The sequence below is a fragment of the Camelus dromedarius genome, chromosome 2 (genome assembly GCF_036321535.1).
Source record: "Camelus dromedarius isolate mCamDro1 chromosome 2, mCamDro1.pat, whole genome shotgun sequence".
Taxonomy (NCBI): domain Eukaryota; kingdom Metazoa; phylum Chordata; class Mammalia; order Artiodactyla; family Camelidae; genus Camelus; species Camelus dromedarius.
Genome location: NC_087437.1, coordinates 27104102 through 27120627, shown reverse-complemented (window position 1 = coordinate 27120627; position 16526 = coordinate 27104102). Strand labels below are relative to the sequence as shown.

Genomic DNA, 16526 nt, shown 5'->3' with positions numbered 1-16526 from the left:
TCCTCTCCAAACACCCACATTTTACCCTTCCTTCCAAAGCAGCTCAAATGTCCTCTCATCTGTGCTCTTGACTGCTCTGATAACCTGCAAGAGCGCTTCTTCCAACAACATTCCATGGATTTTTTTCTCAGATTCCCTGGAGTGCAGGGCAATTTCATGCCTCTTGCCTGCCTTGTTCTGCCCCAGTGCCTGAGAGCTTGCCGGACTCTGGCCCCTGCACAAGTACTGTTGGTGGGTTGTGAGGGCAGGGACCACGCCTCTCCTACTCACTGCCAGAGCCCAGCACCCAGCAGAGGGCTGGCTCACAGTCCTCAATGAACATTGGTTTGATTTGAGAATCATAAAATAGTGCTTAGTGATCCTAGACACTTCACTTCTCACTTTCTGCTCCCTTGGGAGCCCTGTAAAAGTCCCTGGGCTGGAAAACTCAAGGCTGTAAGTCTCTGAGGCCAGGAAATGACCTGATCCTCACAGGTGGACCTCAGTATTATTTCAAGCCGGTCTGATGCTTACAGTCAGGCCATTTAGTTCTCCTGTTGAATAGAAATATTCTCTAAAAATAGCAACCTCACATAAGGGGCTACAGCCTAGAATGTTTGTGCCACCTTAAAATTCATACATTGAAACGTAATCTCCAATATGATGGTTCTAGGAGGTGGGGCCTTTGGGCAATGATTAGGTCATAAGGACAGAGCCCTCATGAATGGGATTAGTGCCCTTATAAAAGAGGCTCAAGAGAGTTCCCTCATTCCTTCTGCCATGTGAGGACATGTCTAAAAGACAGAGGTCTATGACCCAGGAAATGGGCTCTCACCAGATACCAGACTTGCCATTGCCTCGATCTTGGATTCCCCAGCCTCCAGAACTGTGAGAAATAAACTCCTGTTGTTTATAAGCGCCAGGTCTATGGTATTTTGTTACAGCAGCCCAAACCAAGTAAGGCACAGGGTTACTGTGATGCCATGATAAAATGAAACAAAACAAAGCCACTTCATAATTTTGTTTAAGCACAAACAAAACTAAGGTCACTGTTCCACCACAAAATACCCCATCACAGAATAACCCACTTTCTGACAGCATCCAATTCAGAGCAAAACCCTGCTTCTTAGACCCTCTCCCAATTCATCCAACCAAAGAGTAAATCCTGTGTTAGTTTCTTTCTAACATCCTCTTACTAAGACACCTTGCTGTAACAGTTGTAAACCCAACTTATTTAACTACACATGTATTCTTGGTGGCCTTTGGCAAAATGCTCTGATAGTTTAGGCAGTCATTTCACAGTTATTGATATCCACAAACATCCTAGGAGTAAGTAGTAAGTATTATTATTTCCAGCTTATACCCAGGGAAACTGAGGCTGAAAGATGTAAGGTGATTTAGCAGAGATCATATAAGGGGACTTCTAAGTCTCACCCTGGTCATTTAATATTACGGTCAATCCAGATCCTTTTCACAACACCCAGATGTCCTACTCAACCACACAGAATCTCAGTTGGCTTCCTTTACCTTAGAGGTGAAGTAAACAGTAGGACACAACCCCTTCCACCAGGAACACTTCTCAGATTTGAGGGGCTTTTAAAAGGAAGCTGAACTATAGAATGAAGTTGCATCTCCCAGTCTGAGTAGTAGATAAACAGATGTCCAATATATTACTCTGTATACTTTTCTGTGTGTATACAAATATTTTACACAAATTTTAGTAAGTATTAAACCATGCAGGACCCTGCGGGGCCCTCCCAGGTACAAAAGCTCTTCTGTGCCCTCTGTGTCTTGTTTGTAGAAAAAGGCTTCAATCTCCTAGGGGCCTTCCTTGAGTCACAAATGCCTGGCTCAAGAACTCTATGGAAAGCATGGAGACATGTGGTGACAAAAACAGCAGTTAGGTCTAGACAGTTGGTAACACTTTAAACAGGAAATCAGCCATACAGCAGTCAGAGAATCTTTCATTTCTCCTTGAAAGACATAGGTAACAGTATCTGAGACATATTCTTGAGTTGTTTTGCAGATCCTACAACTGCCACCAGAAGGAAAAAGCTAATTGTGTGTTGACCAGACTGTAGCTATGACATAAACTGCTCCCTCTTGAGCAGCACTGAGTCTACGGCTAGCACAATTCCACGTACTGGCCTCAAGGACTGGGACTAAACCAACGCTGGAGCTGAGATTAACTGCACTTAAAACAATCAAGATGGCACTAACCAGAACAAAGTATGACCAGTTTGAAGATGACTATTGGAGCTGACTATGCTGTTCTGCACGTAGCCCCCGCCTGCACATCCTTGAAAGCCTTCCTTTAAAAGCTCTTGCCCGCTGACTGGCAACTGGGAGATAGTTTGGGGGATGCTAGTTTGCCATCTCCCCAGGTTGTTAGCTTCCTGAACAAAATATCCTTCTTTTTCCACCAACCCTTGTCTCTCAAAACACTGGCTTCTGAGCCAGCAGCCCAACCTGAGTTTATTTCCAGTTTTCGAGGGTAACAAGTACAAGGAGCTGAAAACAAAGGCCCAGAAAGATGCAGGTGGTGGCCAGATGCCTCAGACTTCCTCCACCTTTAGGACGGATGGATGAAACAAGCATCAAGCAGGCCCTGGACCAGACTAAGGCACTTCTCTCAGGTGCAAAATGCAAGGGGGCGCCAAAAATCTCATAATCAAGATAAATAATATTTAAGGCAGTAGTTTTTTTTTAATCAAATTTACAAACTACGACCAAGGACTGGTGCCAGTTTTTGTAAATAAAGTTTTATCATAAGTTTCAACAGGCATCTGTCCACTCCAAAACCAAACTCCAGCTCAGCAACACCAAGTGGCCTTATGGGTGTCCACCTCTAGTAGCCACTCCCCTACCCAACTCCAAAAAAAAAAAAAAAAAAAAAAAGACTGGCTTTACAATAGTTTATAATAAACTTAAATGGAGTATGACCTATAAAAATTTTCAATGTTGTACACCTGAAACTAATATAATATTGTGAATCAACCACATCTCAATTTAGAAAAGATTTTTTTTTTTTTAATTGAAAAGACTGGCTCCAAAGGAACCGAGAGAAATTGAAAGGGGAGATAGATAGTCCCCGCAGACTGCTAGGATTCTCTGAGACTCAAGAGAGCAGTGCGAATGAAGCTTGCAGGAGTCCTAGCTTCGCCTGGCAGCTCTCTTCCCCTCCTCCCCTACGCCCCTCTCCCCGCCCAGGGGTTCTGCGGCTTTAATCTCGAGGCTGGGGGCCGAGCGGCAGGCGGTCGCCCAGGGAGACGGACGCACAAAAGGGTGCCGGCGCTCCCCTAGGCTGGGACCCGCCGGTGTCCGCCGCGCTAGCCGTGATCCCGCTTCCCGCCCGCCTTGGCCAACATGTACTCGCATGGCAGCTTCAGAAAGCCTGAGAAGGACGAGGACCAGGAGGAGAACGAGGACGAGGATGTTACGGACGAGGAGGAGGAGGAGGTGATGGAGGAGGAAGAGGAGGAGGAGGAAGAGGAGAAGGAGGACAAGGAGGCTGCGGACGTGGAGGGGGAGCTGGAGGTCCATGGGAAGCTCAGCGATGAGTTCTGGAAGTTTTTGGAACTCGGTGAAGGCAATGAGGAGGACCAGAGAGCCTTTCGCCCCCGCTTAACCAGCGTCATCAGCCCCAGCCTGAGCCCGACGCCGCCGACGCTCAGCCCGACGCAGAGCCTGACGTGGAGCCAGACCCCGCCAGACAGCGAGAGCACGCCCTCCACCATCTTCTCCCAGAAAAGTAGCGCCCCCCACCCCGCCCCGTCCTGGAAGGCGTCCCTGTCCCTGGGGGAGAGCTGGTCCAATTAGGTCCAATTACTCCCGTACACCTGGGTGTCTATTTCCACCACACCACTTCACACACACTCCTATCTCAGTCCCTTCTGTCAAAGGCACTGAAATCTTTTGCTGAGTGGTTATGATGGTTCACAATTTAGGATAAAGGTGAAACGCCTCATAAAACTGGAAACAGGCAGTGCTGTACAGAGGGCTCATTTTATAACACTTACGTCTACATTAATACAGTGATCGAGTCCTCTCATTCTCTGCCCCTCCTCCCACGTGCCACTCCTGCAGTAGAAGTATTGCCTTAAAGGTATTGTGCTACTAAAACAGTCCTGTAAAAAACAATTCACTTTTGTGCTTAATTTCCTGTGCTGAAACCACTCCAGCCACTTTCTTAAAAAAGTGAGGCAGAGCAGTTACTTTGATAGGTTTGTCAATCTTCCAGTACTGATATTTGGGTCAGGATCACTCTTTGTAGGAGCGCATGTGTTGAGGGTGGGGGGAGGAACTGTCCGCAGGGTAGGATGTTTAGCAACATCCCTGGCGTCTACTTTTGACTATGCCATTAGCCATGCCTGGCTTTGTGACACTCAAAAATGCCTTTAGACATTGCCAAATGTCTACCGGTGGCAAAACTGTCCTTTAGAGAACCACTGATTTAAAGGGAATGGGTAAATTGTTTAATGTTTCATTCAACAGGTTTTCCTAAAATATTTCAGACATTTAGGAAAGACATATCTGAAGTGAATTTTGATAGGTAAGAAAATGTTTTCAATTTTTATATTATTATGTTTTGAATGATGATGCTTACTTTTTGGATAAACATGTCAGGAAGTAGAGCAAAATCATCCAGAGTATTTATAACCAATTTATTCAAAAAGTTTTGTTTTGTTTTGTTTTTAAATCTACACTGGTAGACATTTTGGAGGAGACAGAGTCCCTACCCATCTCTGGCTTAATTCCTACCTGGAGAGATGACATGTCTATTGATTAGTATAACATATCATAACGGTATGCTATGTAAGTGCTATGAAACTTTAGGATGTTAAGTCTCTATTGGCTAAATTCAAGAGTGATCAGGGACACCTGTGGAGAATGGACAGTACGATCCTTTCTTTTTCTTGTTGTTCTTGCTATTAGCCTTCAAACACTTTTAACCATAATAGGAAGACACAAGAGAAACACCTTTTGGAACATCTTTATAAATCTTCCCTGAAATCTCACGCCAAATATGAGTCCACAATCTCATGTTATTATTCACCTAAGTTTTGCTTTTATAAGCAATTTTTAGGCAGGAGAATTGTTCTGTCCCACTTATGTGTTTTTATTTATCCTTTAAATTCAACATTTTAATAAAAGATTATATAGATGGTTAAAACATTAAAGTATACAAAGGTATAAAATTTAAACTCTCCATTCCCTTCTCCACTCCCTACTCCCACTCACTCCAGTTAACACACCGTTAACTTTGTTTCTAGTATAATTTAAATAGCATATTGTCATTCCTTGATTTATTTTGACATAACTGTTGACTTCCCATCATGAAAGCTAATCAATGTAACTCATTCTACTTCCCTCCTCTTCAGTTTTGGTAGGTAGATTATTTTTAGTTTTTCTAACCTTAGGACTTTAAAGTATTTAAACCTCTACTTCTTGATTCATGAATTTTTGTGACTGTTAACTCTATTTTGAAAAATTAACACCTTAATGCCTTTCTATTAACTTCCTTCTATCTCTCCTCTCCCCTTTTCTCTCCCAATTAACAATAAATTGTATAACAAACTTCATTAAAATGTATAATATATATTCATGTAAAGACATGTTACTTTGCCCGGTTTTATTATGTTTGTATGTTTTGTAATTATAATTAGCTTAGTGCTTTGTGTACAGATTGAATCTAAAAATTGAAAGCCAATAACCAATACTCATAATTTTATGCTAAGAACCAAAGTGACTACATTCAAGCACAAGAAAATGCAATTCTATGTCTGTAAAATTTGGTTCCTAAAAGAACTTTTCAACTCTCAGTTTGGCCATACATTCTTGATTTCCATATTTCTTTCTTTTAGCTGGAGAAACTCCTCAGGTTATTATTTCGTATCAATCTCATGGGTAGTCAATTTCTGAGTTCTTACCTGTCTTGACATTTCTTCCTTTTGCTGTCATATTTTATTAATAATATAACCTGGCATAAAGGAATAGGTTTAAAACCATTTTCCTGCAGAACTCTGAAGACTGCTTCGTTGCCTTCTAGTATCCAGTACGACTGATCAGTCTGCTTCTCACACCCTTCTGATATTTCACTATTTCCTCCCTTTCATTGTCTCTATTCTTTCCTTCGGAACGCCTGCTGGATAGCTGTTGGACCGCTTGGATATCTTCAAGATTTTTGGTGTTTACATGCTACTCTGCTGCCTTTGTACAGAATTTTTAATTTGGGGGTTCATACTTGTAATTTCCAAGAACCAGTTCTTATTCTCTGATTATTGCTGTTCAAAATAGTTGTGTGTGTACGTGTTTTAATATCTCTTCTGGGGTACTCTTTTATTGTTTAAATTTTTTAGAGGGTACTCTTATACTTAAATTCTCCTTTGTTCTTTGAATTTCTTCTTTTTCCTTTCAGGAGCAGTCGTTCTGTTTATCTTGCCCTTTCTTCGTGCTACTGATTGTCTTTAAGTCACTGGTAATCCTTGGTCATCCATTTGTATTTATCGATAAATGACTGGTAGGTAGCTAACACGGGGACCCTCTGCAGCTAAGCAGTTCCGTTTCCTTAAAGGGCTGGCAGGGGAGGGTGGTCCGTGAGTCCTGCGTGGGGGGGAGGGGGTGCGGGGCGCGTCACGGCGGCTTCCGGGGCGGGGGCGTTGGCAGAGGCACCGCAAGCAGAAAACCCCCGGTACTACTAGAGTTAGCCTGCGGACGCTTTACTGTGTGGTTGGAGTTCCTTATGCATTTCTTTCCTGGTGGACTGCCCCTTCCTCCTTTCTCACCCAAGCCTGTTGGGCCGTTTCTGAGCCCCTCATCCTGTGCTCTGCTGCTCTTTCAGACCTAAAACCTCCCCAGAAAGACTGCCCACTCTTTTTAGAAAACAGTTCTGTGGGCTTCATCTGGAAATAAAAACAACTGCTGCCAACGCCAGCTGTTCCATGTTCACTCCTTGAACTACTCTGATGACAGTCCGCAGCCTCCTTCTCTCTGCATTTGGTCTTGTCTAGGCTAGGAGCTCCTCCGAAGTTCCCTTGGGAAGAACTTCACTTATTATCTCTCTTATCTTGAGCTCTGGTGGTCTCTGCTCTCGTTTTCCATCAGCCTGAGGCCACTTATTTTCTTCCTTTTAAGGTCTTCTTCAGTATTACTTGTCTACTGATGACCCCTTTCTTGTTTTCCAGGGCTACTCTTTGTGTGTGTTTAAGTGTTTGTTAGTAAGATCTTGGAAAGGAACAGGAGAATTATGTGCTCAGGTGCCATCTTGACCTGGACTTCCTATTACATGGGAACCTCTCTTTCCTAGATCAAATTCTTAATTTCTCCTCATAAATATTCCTAAGAAGATACTTCTTTTATATTTCAAAGCATTCTCTGGTGAATTTGGTGAGATTCTATTTTTAAGAAAATCCCTCCTAAAAAGTCATAAAAATGCAACCAATGTTGGCTCAACCTCTACCTTTAACTGCCCCATTACTATTTTGATTAAAAATGGGGCAAACTTTAGGAGGCAGATGAATGCAAAGAAAACACAGGTTTTGGAATCAAACAGGCCTGGGCCCTTCTGCATCAGCCATGCCTGATTTTGAAAGAGGTCCCTAGAGCCCCAGTTTCCTTGTCTGTGCGAAGGAAATACTAATTCCCACCTCAATTCATCTTTGTAAAGATAAATGAAATAATGTGAGTAAAGCACATGTATCTACTATTGTATCTACTACTACACAGTAAGTTCTCCGTAAATGTTAATTTTGTTCTTATCCTCAGTTATCTGCTGTTTTTACATAGAATTTCAGAAACAATCTATGGTGTTGGTTTAAGGAAGGCAAAGAGACCTAGATGAGTAATGTATTGATTTTGTTACCCATTGAATTGGGAAAAGACTCAAACATAAAATGTTGTCTAGGGACTGATCTTCAGTGTTCCTTTACTCTTGGTCCCATAACTTGTTGCCCTGGGAGGTCAGAGAAATAGGACTCCCCCCAACACTTGCTCAAGTGGCTTATGCAGAGGAGTTCTCCACCCATTACAGGACACAGCCATTTCAGAATTAAAACACCCTACAAAACACACAATGTGCCAAGGAACAAAGCATCAAAAACGTAAGGTGGAGACTAAGAGAACTAAGAAAGGTGAAAAAGTAACAATCCTCAAGTTGACTCTATTATTTGGAAAATTTGTGTTTGATCATTTTAGAAGAGCCAGCAAACTGTGGCAAAAAAATTAAAATTCAAAGAGGCAAAGGCACTTGAAAAGCATTAGTTATTGTTCACTTGTTACCAGTAATAGTCATTTTAGCTAGTAAAAGTCAAAACATTCCTGCTTCTTGTCATGCCACAGTAACTCAAATAACTGATTAAACTACTTGCAGAAAAAATACAGGTTGCTTAATTACAATGCATTTAACTTCAGCCCTTTAAAAAAAAGCCTGGATTATTATAAAGCTATTTTTAAATGAACAATATGTTCTAATTTAAATTCAAGTAACTGTTTAAACATACATACCATCATCACCACCACCACCACCAACAGACATACACAGAGGGGTAGTAATTTACTCCCTGAGGGAAATAATATGGTATTTGGAGTCTCCAAGATTTAAAAAAGGAGTATTATGCAAAGAACAGATGTGACACAAATACATTGTGCCTGATTTTACTGAAGACGTAAGAATGGAAGAAAATATTTTAAAGAAAAAAGAAATCAGGATCTTCTATGAACATCTGTCATTTGATTGTCAAATGTACTATAATTAGAAGAACCGCTAACAACTGTATAGGTATACCAAAAACTAACATCTTCTCTAAATTTCAGGACTACCCGTCACAGTTTGTATCTAAGAAACCCAATGTCAGTACAAACAGAAGAAAGTTGGCTTCAAGAATTGTATAGCACAGAGCAGCTGCGTGAGTAGTTTGGTTTGGGAGATGGGATTGCACGTTGGAAAGAGCCCTGGTGTAGGCAGCCATCAGAGCTAGGTTTGAGTCCCAGTCCTGACACAAACTAACACTGTGACCATTGGACAAGTCACTTAACCTCATTGCCTCTGTTTCTTCATCTGTTGCCATAATAATCCTTCTGTCACAGGGCTGTTATGAAGATCAAAATAAGAGTTAATATTTAAATTCCTTGGCACTGAGATTTTAATAAATGGTAGCATTTGTGTTCACATCAAGAAGTAATCTGCCATCGGGGGGGGGTGTATAGCTCAGTGGTAGAGTTCATGCTTAGCATGCATGAGGTTCTGGGTTCAATCCCCAGGACATCCATTAAAAAAAAGTAAATGAATAAATAAAACTAATTACCTGCCCCCTCCAAAAGAGAAAAAACATTCCTTTAAAAAATAAAATAAAAATTATTTAAAAAGAAAAATATAATGTAAACATTAAAATCTTAACTGATCCCAATATATTCCTCAGAGGTAATCATTATGAATAGCCTTTCCTTTCACCTTTAATATTTGTTTTATGTTATGTCACTTATTCATCAGATGTTTCCTGAGCACACACCACATGCCAAGCACCTGTCATAGGTCAGTTTCCTATTCTAGGGAAACAGCAATGAACAAAGCAGACAAACCCCCGTCTCAGTGATCTTCCATAAAAAGTGTGGGAGGTGGAGGTGACAGTGAGATAAATAATACACAAAAGAAGTAAATATATAAAACATTAGATGATGTAGTGCTAAGGGGAAAAATAAACCAGGGAGAGGGATGGAAAATGCTGGGCAGATGGGTGCAAGCTTACATGGGACACTCAGGGAAATCCTCACTGAGAAGCTGAAATACTTAAGTAAAGACCTCAAGGAGGCGAGAGAGCCATGATGATCTCTGGTGGAAGAGTGTTCCGGGCACAGGGAAGAGCAAGTGCTTCCTTCTAGAACAAGGCGGCAGCCAGTGTGGCTGCAGTGGAGTAAATAAGGAGGTGACTCCTAGGGGATAAGGTCAGAGAGACAATGAGGGCCAAATCCTGTTCAATGGAAATGAAACGGGAAGTCACTGGAGCATTCCCACAGAGGAGTGAAGCGATCTAACATAAAAACTAAACATAAGATGTACAATTAATATTAAATATTACCATAATATTAAACCTAATATTAAGATTTTAATTATTCCCAAATGAACCTATATAGTCAGTATAATTGTGACACAGTTTTTCAGTGGGATTTGACAAGTTGAGGCTTTGGTCTTGCTTTGTCGCGTTAAAAGGTGAAATGAGACATTTTCAAATGTTTAAGAGTTCATTTGAGCAGACATGGATTGGAGTTGGGCAGCAACAAACCAGAAGTGGTTAGGAGCACTCCACAGACAAGAGCTAAGGAGAGGTTTCCATAGAGAAGACAAGGGGGCAAAGCAGGGAAAGCATTTGATTGGCTATTGCTCAAGGATGTATTGCTTGGGGAAAGCCCGGTTGGCTGTTTGTGATTGGCTGTCCTCAACCTTGAGGAACTGACTCTGGCTTTGGTTCTGCCTTGCTTCCAATTTGGCTGCCGAGGCATTAGGGCCACCTCATCTAATGGCCTCCCCGTTTGATTACTTTGACAGCAGGAACCTGGTGTACCTTTTCACATTTTTCAGATTATCTTTTATGTGCTTTTTTCATATAGGACTCATATGCAACTCTCATTAGTTTATTCATAGGTATTTTATAGTTTTTTATTGATGTAACAACTAGAATCTTTTTTCCTATATTTCCTAGTTGGTTATTGTTAGTTTATAGGAATACTATTAATTTCAATGTATTAATCTTGTCTCTGATCCCCATTACTGAACCTTCCTATTCTAATAGTTTATCAGTTGAAAGTCTACTAGATAACTACATTTCCTGTGAATAACAGCAGTTTTATCTCTTCTTTGAATTTTTTACTTAGCAGAGTATCCACGTCAGCAAAGATTGATCTAATTCTTTGAAATGACTGCACAGTATCCCCTTATATACATACAGTTACAGTGACGTATGTAATACATCTGATTGTTAGATGTTTCAGGGCTGTTTGGTTTGGTTTGGTGTCTTGACCTCTTCCCTATAACGAACGATGCCTTCATGAAAATCATTGTTCATTCTTTATTTTTCATACCTGTGCTGGCATCTCTGTCTGACAAGATGCCTAAAATGATTTTAAATTTCTTCAGATGCTGCTTCACATAGGAAGTGTGTCATCTTCTGAAGCCCATTTCTTTCTCCAGCGCCAGCCCTGGCTGTGCAGGTCCACCCCTTCCCTTTACCCCTGGCCTACTGTAGGTGGTTCTGATTGGATTTGCATCATTCCAGTCCTGTGCGTCTAACCTTCTAGATAGACATTACTCAAAGTGGCTTGTGTCTTGATGATTGTCTTCCCCATTTCCAGTATTGCCCTGGAATCTGCAGAGGGAATTACCCAGATGGTTTAGTTCACTGTCTTAAACTGGACCCCGCCAACCCCTGCTCCAGCATTCTTCTCCCTGAAAAATATTTTACAGAATAATAGTCATAAACTAGATAGAATAGTACTTTTAAAAGGCAGAAAACTAGAAGGTCTGCAAACTATGATTATAATCAAGTAAAATATGCATTCGTGTAGTATCCTAAGGCTAGAAAGCAGCAAGGAAACATCTCTTAATGTGCTACATTAGTGGTGAGTCTCCTCTGTTTGTTACTTACTGTTGATAAAATGCTATTTGGGGCAACAAAAAAAAATTAAAATATAAAACAAACACAACAAGGTCACTTATTTTTCCTAGAGGCATATATTCTTTTATATTAAGCTCCTTTCCTCCTTTGTCAGGAGAGATGACAAATGTACACTCTTTTTGCAGAGAAGGAAATGCCCTCTGTGAAGAAGGAAGATGAACCTGAAAATCTAGCTTCTAAGTTAAGAGGTAACTGGATGTCTGGCATCATCCCTTCTGCTAGCAACAGCAACCTGCCCTGAGGGAGCCAGCCTTAACTTGAATGGTGCCCAGCCCCTTTAGAAAAGAGCTTCCCTCAGAATACGTACAAGAAGGTGGTTAAGGTAGGGTTTCAGGGCATTTAGACTGTGCGTGCGTGTGTTTGTGAGAGAGAGAGAGGGAGAGAGAGAGAGAGAGAGATGGGCTAGGATCTTCAAACTAGAGAAAATGGAACACACTGCACAACAGTTTTAAACTTTCCTTCTAAATCTATCCTTTTTTTCTTCAGCAAAATGGGTAATTAATCCAGAAGAGCCAAAACTAAGTATTTTATGTGAGCTGGAGGTAAGAAATATTTATCAGTCCATCTAGTACACTGTACTCATAGTAAAAATCACTTACTCAATTTTTTTTTTCTCTCTCTCTTAAATTTAGTTTAAGGAAGACTTCATAAAACTCTTTGAGCCTTCTCTGAGAACATTACCCAGCGTTGGGCCACCACCCATTTTGACATTCAAGCAAGAGAGTTCCAATTTAGGCATTAAGTTCAAGGTGATTTTCATTCATATTATTATTTTTTTAATTTTTACTGTAATTAATGGTAAAAAGTTACATTATGAATTGCACAAAAGACAGTGAACGTATCTTTAAAAAAAAGGCAAAGGGGGTGGGTATAGCTCAGTGGTAGAGCACATGCTTAGCATGCATGAGGTCATGGGTTAAATCCCCAGTACTTCCACTGAAAAATGATGATAAGTAAATAAACCTAATTATCTCCTCCCACCCCCCAAAAAGCCAAAGAGCTCATGTACATGGAATGGCCCTTACACAGGGTGGCTGTATCCATTTCCTAGGGCTGCTGTGACAAAGTACCACAAACTATGTGGCTTACAGTGATAGGAAAGTATTGTCTCACAGTTCCGAAGGCTGGAAGTCCAAAATCAAGGTGTTAGCAAGTCCAGCCTAGAGGGAAGAGATCCTCCTTGCCTCTCCCAGGTGTCCGGTAGCAGCCGGCAATCCCTGGCTTCCTTGGCTTGCAGCTGAGTCATTCGGGCCTCTGCCTCGGTTGTCCCAGCAGGCTCAGTGTGTCTGTGTCCAAATGTCCCTCTTCCCCAGCGATACCACATTAGTGGTGATTAGTGCCTGCCCTCATGACCTCATCTTACATCTGCAGAGACCCCTTTCTAATAAGGCCACAAGTTCCAGGGGTTAGGAATTCAACCCATAAGAGTGGCCATAAAGCCTGGACATGTACATGAACATTAGCTGTATTTGATCACACTAAGTGACCAACTGACATCTGCATTCCATGGGCGAGGGAGGGGTCACCTTAGTCATTCCAACAGGATGCACATCGCCCTGCTTCTCCAGCAGGGCGAGGGACTGACTGATGGTATGATTACGTCCAAACTTGGACAGCATGGCCATGTGCAGAGAGCTGCACACCCCCCAGGTGGGAACCTCCTTGATTACTCTCTGGGGTCCCCTACAGGTGCAGGCTTCTTCACTGAAAATAACAGACACCAATCATTCGAGGCAGGGCGTCACAGACGTGTGTGCAGGAGTTGACGGGAATGCTGTGGGGGTGCCCCGAGGTGGTTGCTGTTCATTGCCATTTTGTGCAGCACACTGAACTATGCAATTATAACATGTGGTGACACATTAAATACATCTCATTGCGTGATGAGTCAGCATTTACTGTTCATATTTGCCCAGGGTTCTAAATTTTATGGTCACCTTCCAGACTGCAGGCTGAAATTCTTTCTTCAAACACAACACCTTCCTTTTTCTGAAGCACAAAGGCTTATATCCAGAAAGTTTCTTGAGCTTTCTTCCCCTGATGCCCAGAGATGGGCCTGAATACGAGGAAGGCCTTGTGGCCTTTCTTGCCCTGAGTCGTCCCTGCACTGGCCCCTGGGCAGGGCTGACGCCGCCCACATCCCGGACAGACCTTTCAGGTCTTCTGAGATGGGCCTTGACACTGGTCAAGTTCAGGGGTGGCAGCAGCCACGCCCTCTTGAGGTGCAGATTCCAGCCCCACTAGTGATTTTTTGAAGTATCTCCACTTGCTTTGCCCCATGTGATGGGGTAAAGGGACCATGGACGGAGTTCACCACCAAGACGCTGGTGTGGGACAGGCTATAGCTGGCCAGGCACTGCCAAGTTCTGTGTGCCCGCTCCATCATTTGGTAGATCCTAGATTCATCCCCACCATCCCTATATTACAAGGCTTTCCTCCCTAAGGGTTCTGTTTGCAGAGATGTGCAGTACTTACTACTGGGTGGTTTCAGTGACCTAAAGATATTGGACATTACTCTGGGGTTCCTGGCCATCTCAGTCACCCTTTGGCCCCAGGTGGCCATTTTGCCAGTCCCAGAGAATGGCTTCCATGGCAATATAGATGCCCTAGTAATTTCATGACCTGCAAGTCACGTCCTGGGTCTTCTCCTGGAGGCCTGTGCCGAGGCTTGGCTGCTCACCTGCCCAGGAGCCTCCGCAGTCACAGCCATGACCTCAGATCACTAACAGGGCCGTGGTGCATCCACCCCGCACCGAGTCACCTGTGCCCCTCATGCCCCGTCTCCTCTTGCTTCCCTCGGCTTCCCTTCCCCCTCCTGGATTACCTTCACAGCACAGCCAGGAGAATTCAGTGACTCAGCTGGGCCTCCCTTGAGAAAGGATTCTAGTTTATTTTAGAAAGTGGACCATTGTAAATAGTGCCAACATAGTCATGTCACAACTGTTTCTTATCTGACACTTCTTGAAAGAGTATATGGTATTCAAACACCTGAGACCATTTACACAAAGTCAAGTATGTGTTGTCCTCTGTCTCCCACATCTGGTCACACACTGTACATCCCCCTCAACAAGGGACCCTGATGTCAACAGTGAAGTCATTTCTGCAACATTCTTCTTACACCAAGGAGGCAGCCCAAGGACTCACGCAGCTCCTAGGGGCTCAGCGGGGCCCTGGTGAGCTGCACCGGAGAGGGGCCCCCAAACCACCTCGGCCTCCTCAGTCCTTACCAGCCCTTGACTAGAAGTGATGTCTCATCACTGGAATATACAGATCTTGCTGGTCTGGTGCCTTCTAGCAGAGGACCTCAGCCCCTGAAAGCTCCCTCCCGACTGCTTCTGGGAGCCCTCATGGGCTGACAAGAGTTCTCAGGTAGGTCTGTACCGCCCTCACCCCACTGTCGTTGGACCGGACACTCGCTGGCCCTGCCCAGGGCCCTGGCTGCTACTGCTCTGAGAGGTTCTGGGCCTCCTTGTGGGCATGTCTTCATTTTTTTTTCTCCTCTCTGAAGGAAGAAGAGGAGGAGGTATCACCCAAGTGTGAATTCTGCGGGAGCGACCTAAGAACATTTCTTTCCAGTGTGGATGTTTCCTCTGACTACAATAGCTCTGAACTAGTAGAACATGTAAGTTCTAAAGCGGGTTTACTGAGGAAACAGTGTCATTTTTAAACTCTGCTTTTAAATAGATGTGGTATTTTCTTCTGCATCTTTCCCCGTGTTGCCATCCTGAAAAGGGTTATGTGTTAGTGGTCGGGGGACTGCAACTCATACGCACAACGGGATCCCATTTCACACCCACTCGGATGGCTAGAACCAAAAAGACAGATAATAACAAGTGTTAGCAAGGACACAGAGAAACTGGAACCCTCATACACCGCTGAAGGGGAACAGAAAATGGTGCAGCCGCTTTGGAAAACAGTCTGGCAGTTCCTTGAAAAGTTTAACACACAGTTACCATATAACCCAACAAACAATCCATTCCTAGGTATTATAAATACCCAAGAAAATTGACAGCATATGTCCACACAGAAACTGGTACACAAATGTTCACAGCAGCATGATTCATAACAGGCAAAAGGTGAAAACACCCAGATGTTCATCCACAGATAAATGGGTAGATAAACGGGGAGGGTCCACACAATGAACTATTACTCAGCCATAAAAAGGAATGAAGTGCTTATACATGCTACAGTATAAATAAAAACATTATGCTTGAAAACATTATGCTAAGTGAAAGAAGAACCACATGTCATATAATTCCATTTACATGAACTGTACAGAATAGGTGAATTTATAGAGACAGAAAGTAGGTGAGTGGTTGCCAGGGGCGGAGAGGAGAGGAAGACAGGGAGGGACTGTTAATGGATACAGGTTTCATGTTCTAAAATTGATTCTTGTGATGGTTGCACAATTCAGTAAATATACTAGAAACCATTGAATTGTACACTTTAAATGAATTGTATGGTATGTGAATTATATCTCAATAAAGCTGTTACCAAAAAATGTTACAATAGATTGTTATCTAAAACCCTATTAGCCAATTTTTGGTTTTTTTCCCTCCTGTAATTATCTTCATCCAGTACTGGTAAGATGAAAATGACCTCTTTGTTTTTCAGACCTCTTGTTGTAGTTATTTCCAAAATCTGATTGACTACATCTCAGAGGAAAAACAAAAAATCCAAACCTCTAAAGCTGAATTAATCTGTATTGACCCGCATGCCGCTCACGGCAGTGAAGTCGACAGACTCAAAGCAAAGGAAAAAGCTTTGTGGAGGTAATGATGAGCCTTTGATATTGAACTCAGAGAGGCCCATTTAATTAAAGAGCTTTTTGTCCTACTTAATTAGAGAGCTTTTTGTAAAATGAACCTTGCTTTCTCAAAATAG

The 16526-nt window shown here is 42.6% G+C and overlaps 1 protein-coding gene across 1 annotated transcript in view; it reads left to right on the top strand.

Moving 5' to 3' along the window:
• The first annotated feature begins 3424 nt into the window (after window positions 1-3424).
• Window positions 3425-16526, top strand: part of ERICH6 (glutamate rich 6) — a 31236-nt gene continuing 18134 nt past the window's right edge. The window contains exons 1-8 of the mRNA XM_031457801.2: window positions 3425-3730; window positions 4474-4531; window positions 8791-8882; window positions 11771-11833; window positions 12132-12187; window positions 12278-12394; window positions 15151-15264; window positions 16257-16414. Of these exons, the coding sequence (XP_031313661.2) occupies window positions 3442-3730; window positions 4474-4531; window positions 8791-8882; window positions 11771-11833; window positions 12132-12187; window positions 12278-12394; window positions 15151-15264; window positions 16257-16414 (947 nt within the window). The 5' untranslated portion in view covers window positions 3425-3441. The remainder of the gene's footprint in view (window positions 3731-4473; window positions 4532-8790; window positions 8883-11770; window positions 11834-12131; window positions 12188-12277; window positions 12395-15150; window positions 15265-16256; window positions 16415-16526) is intronic.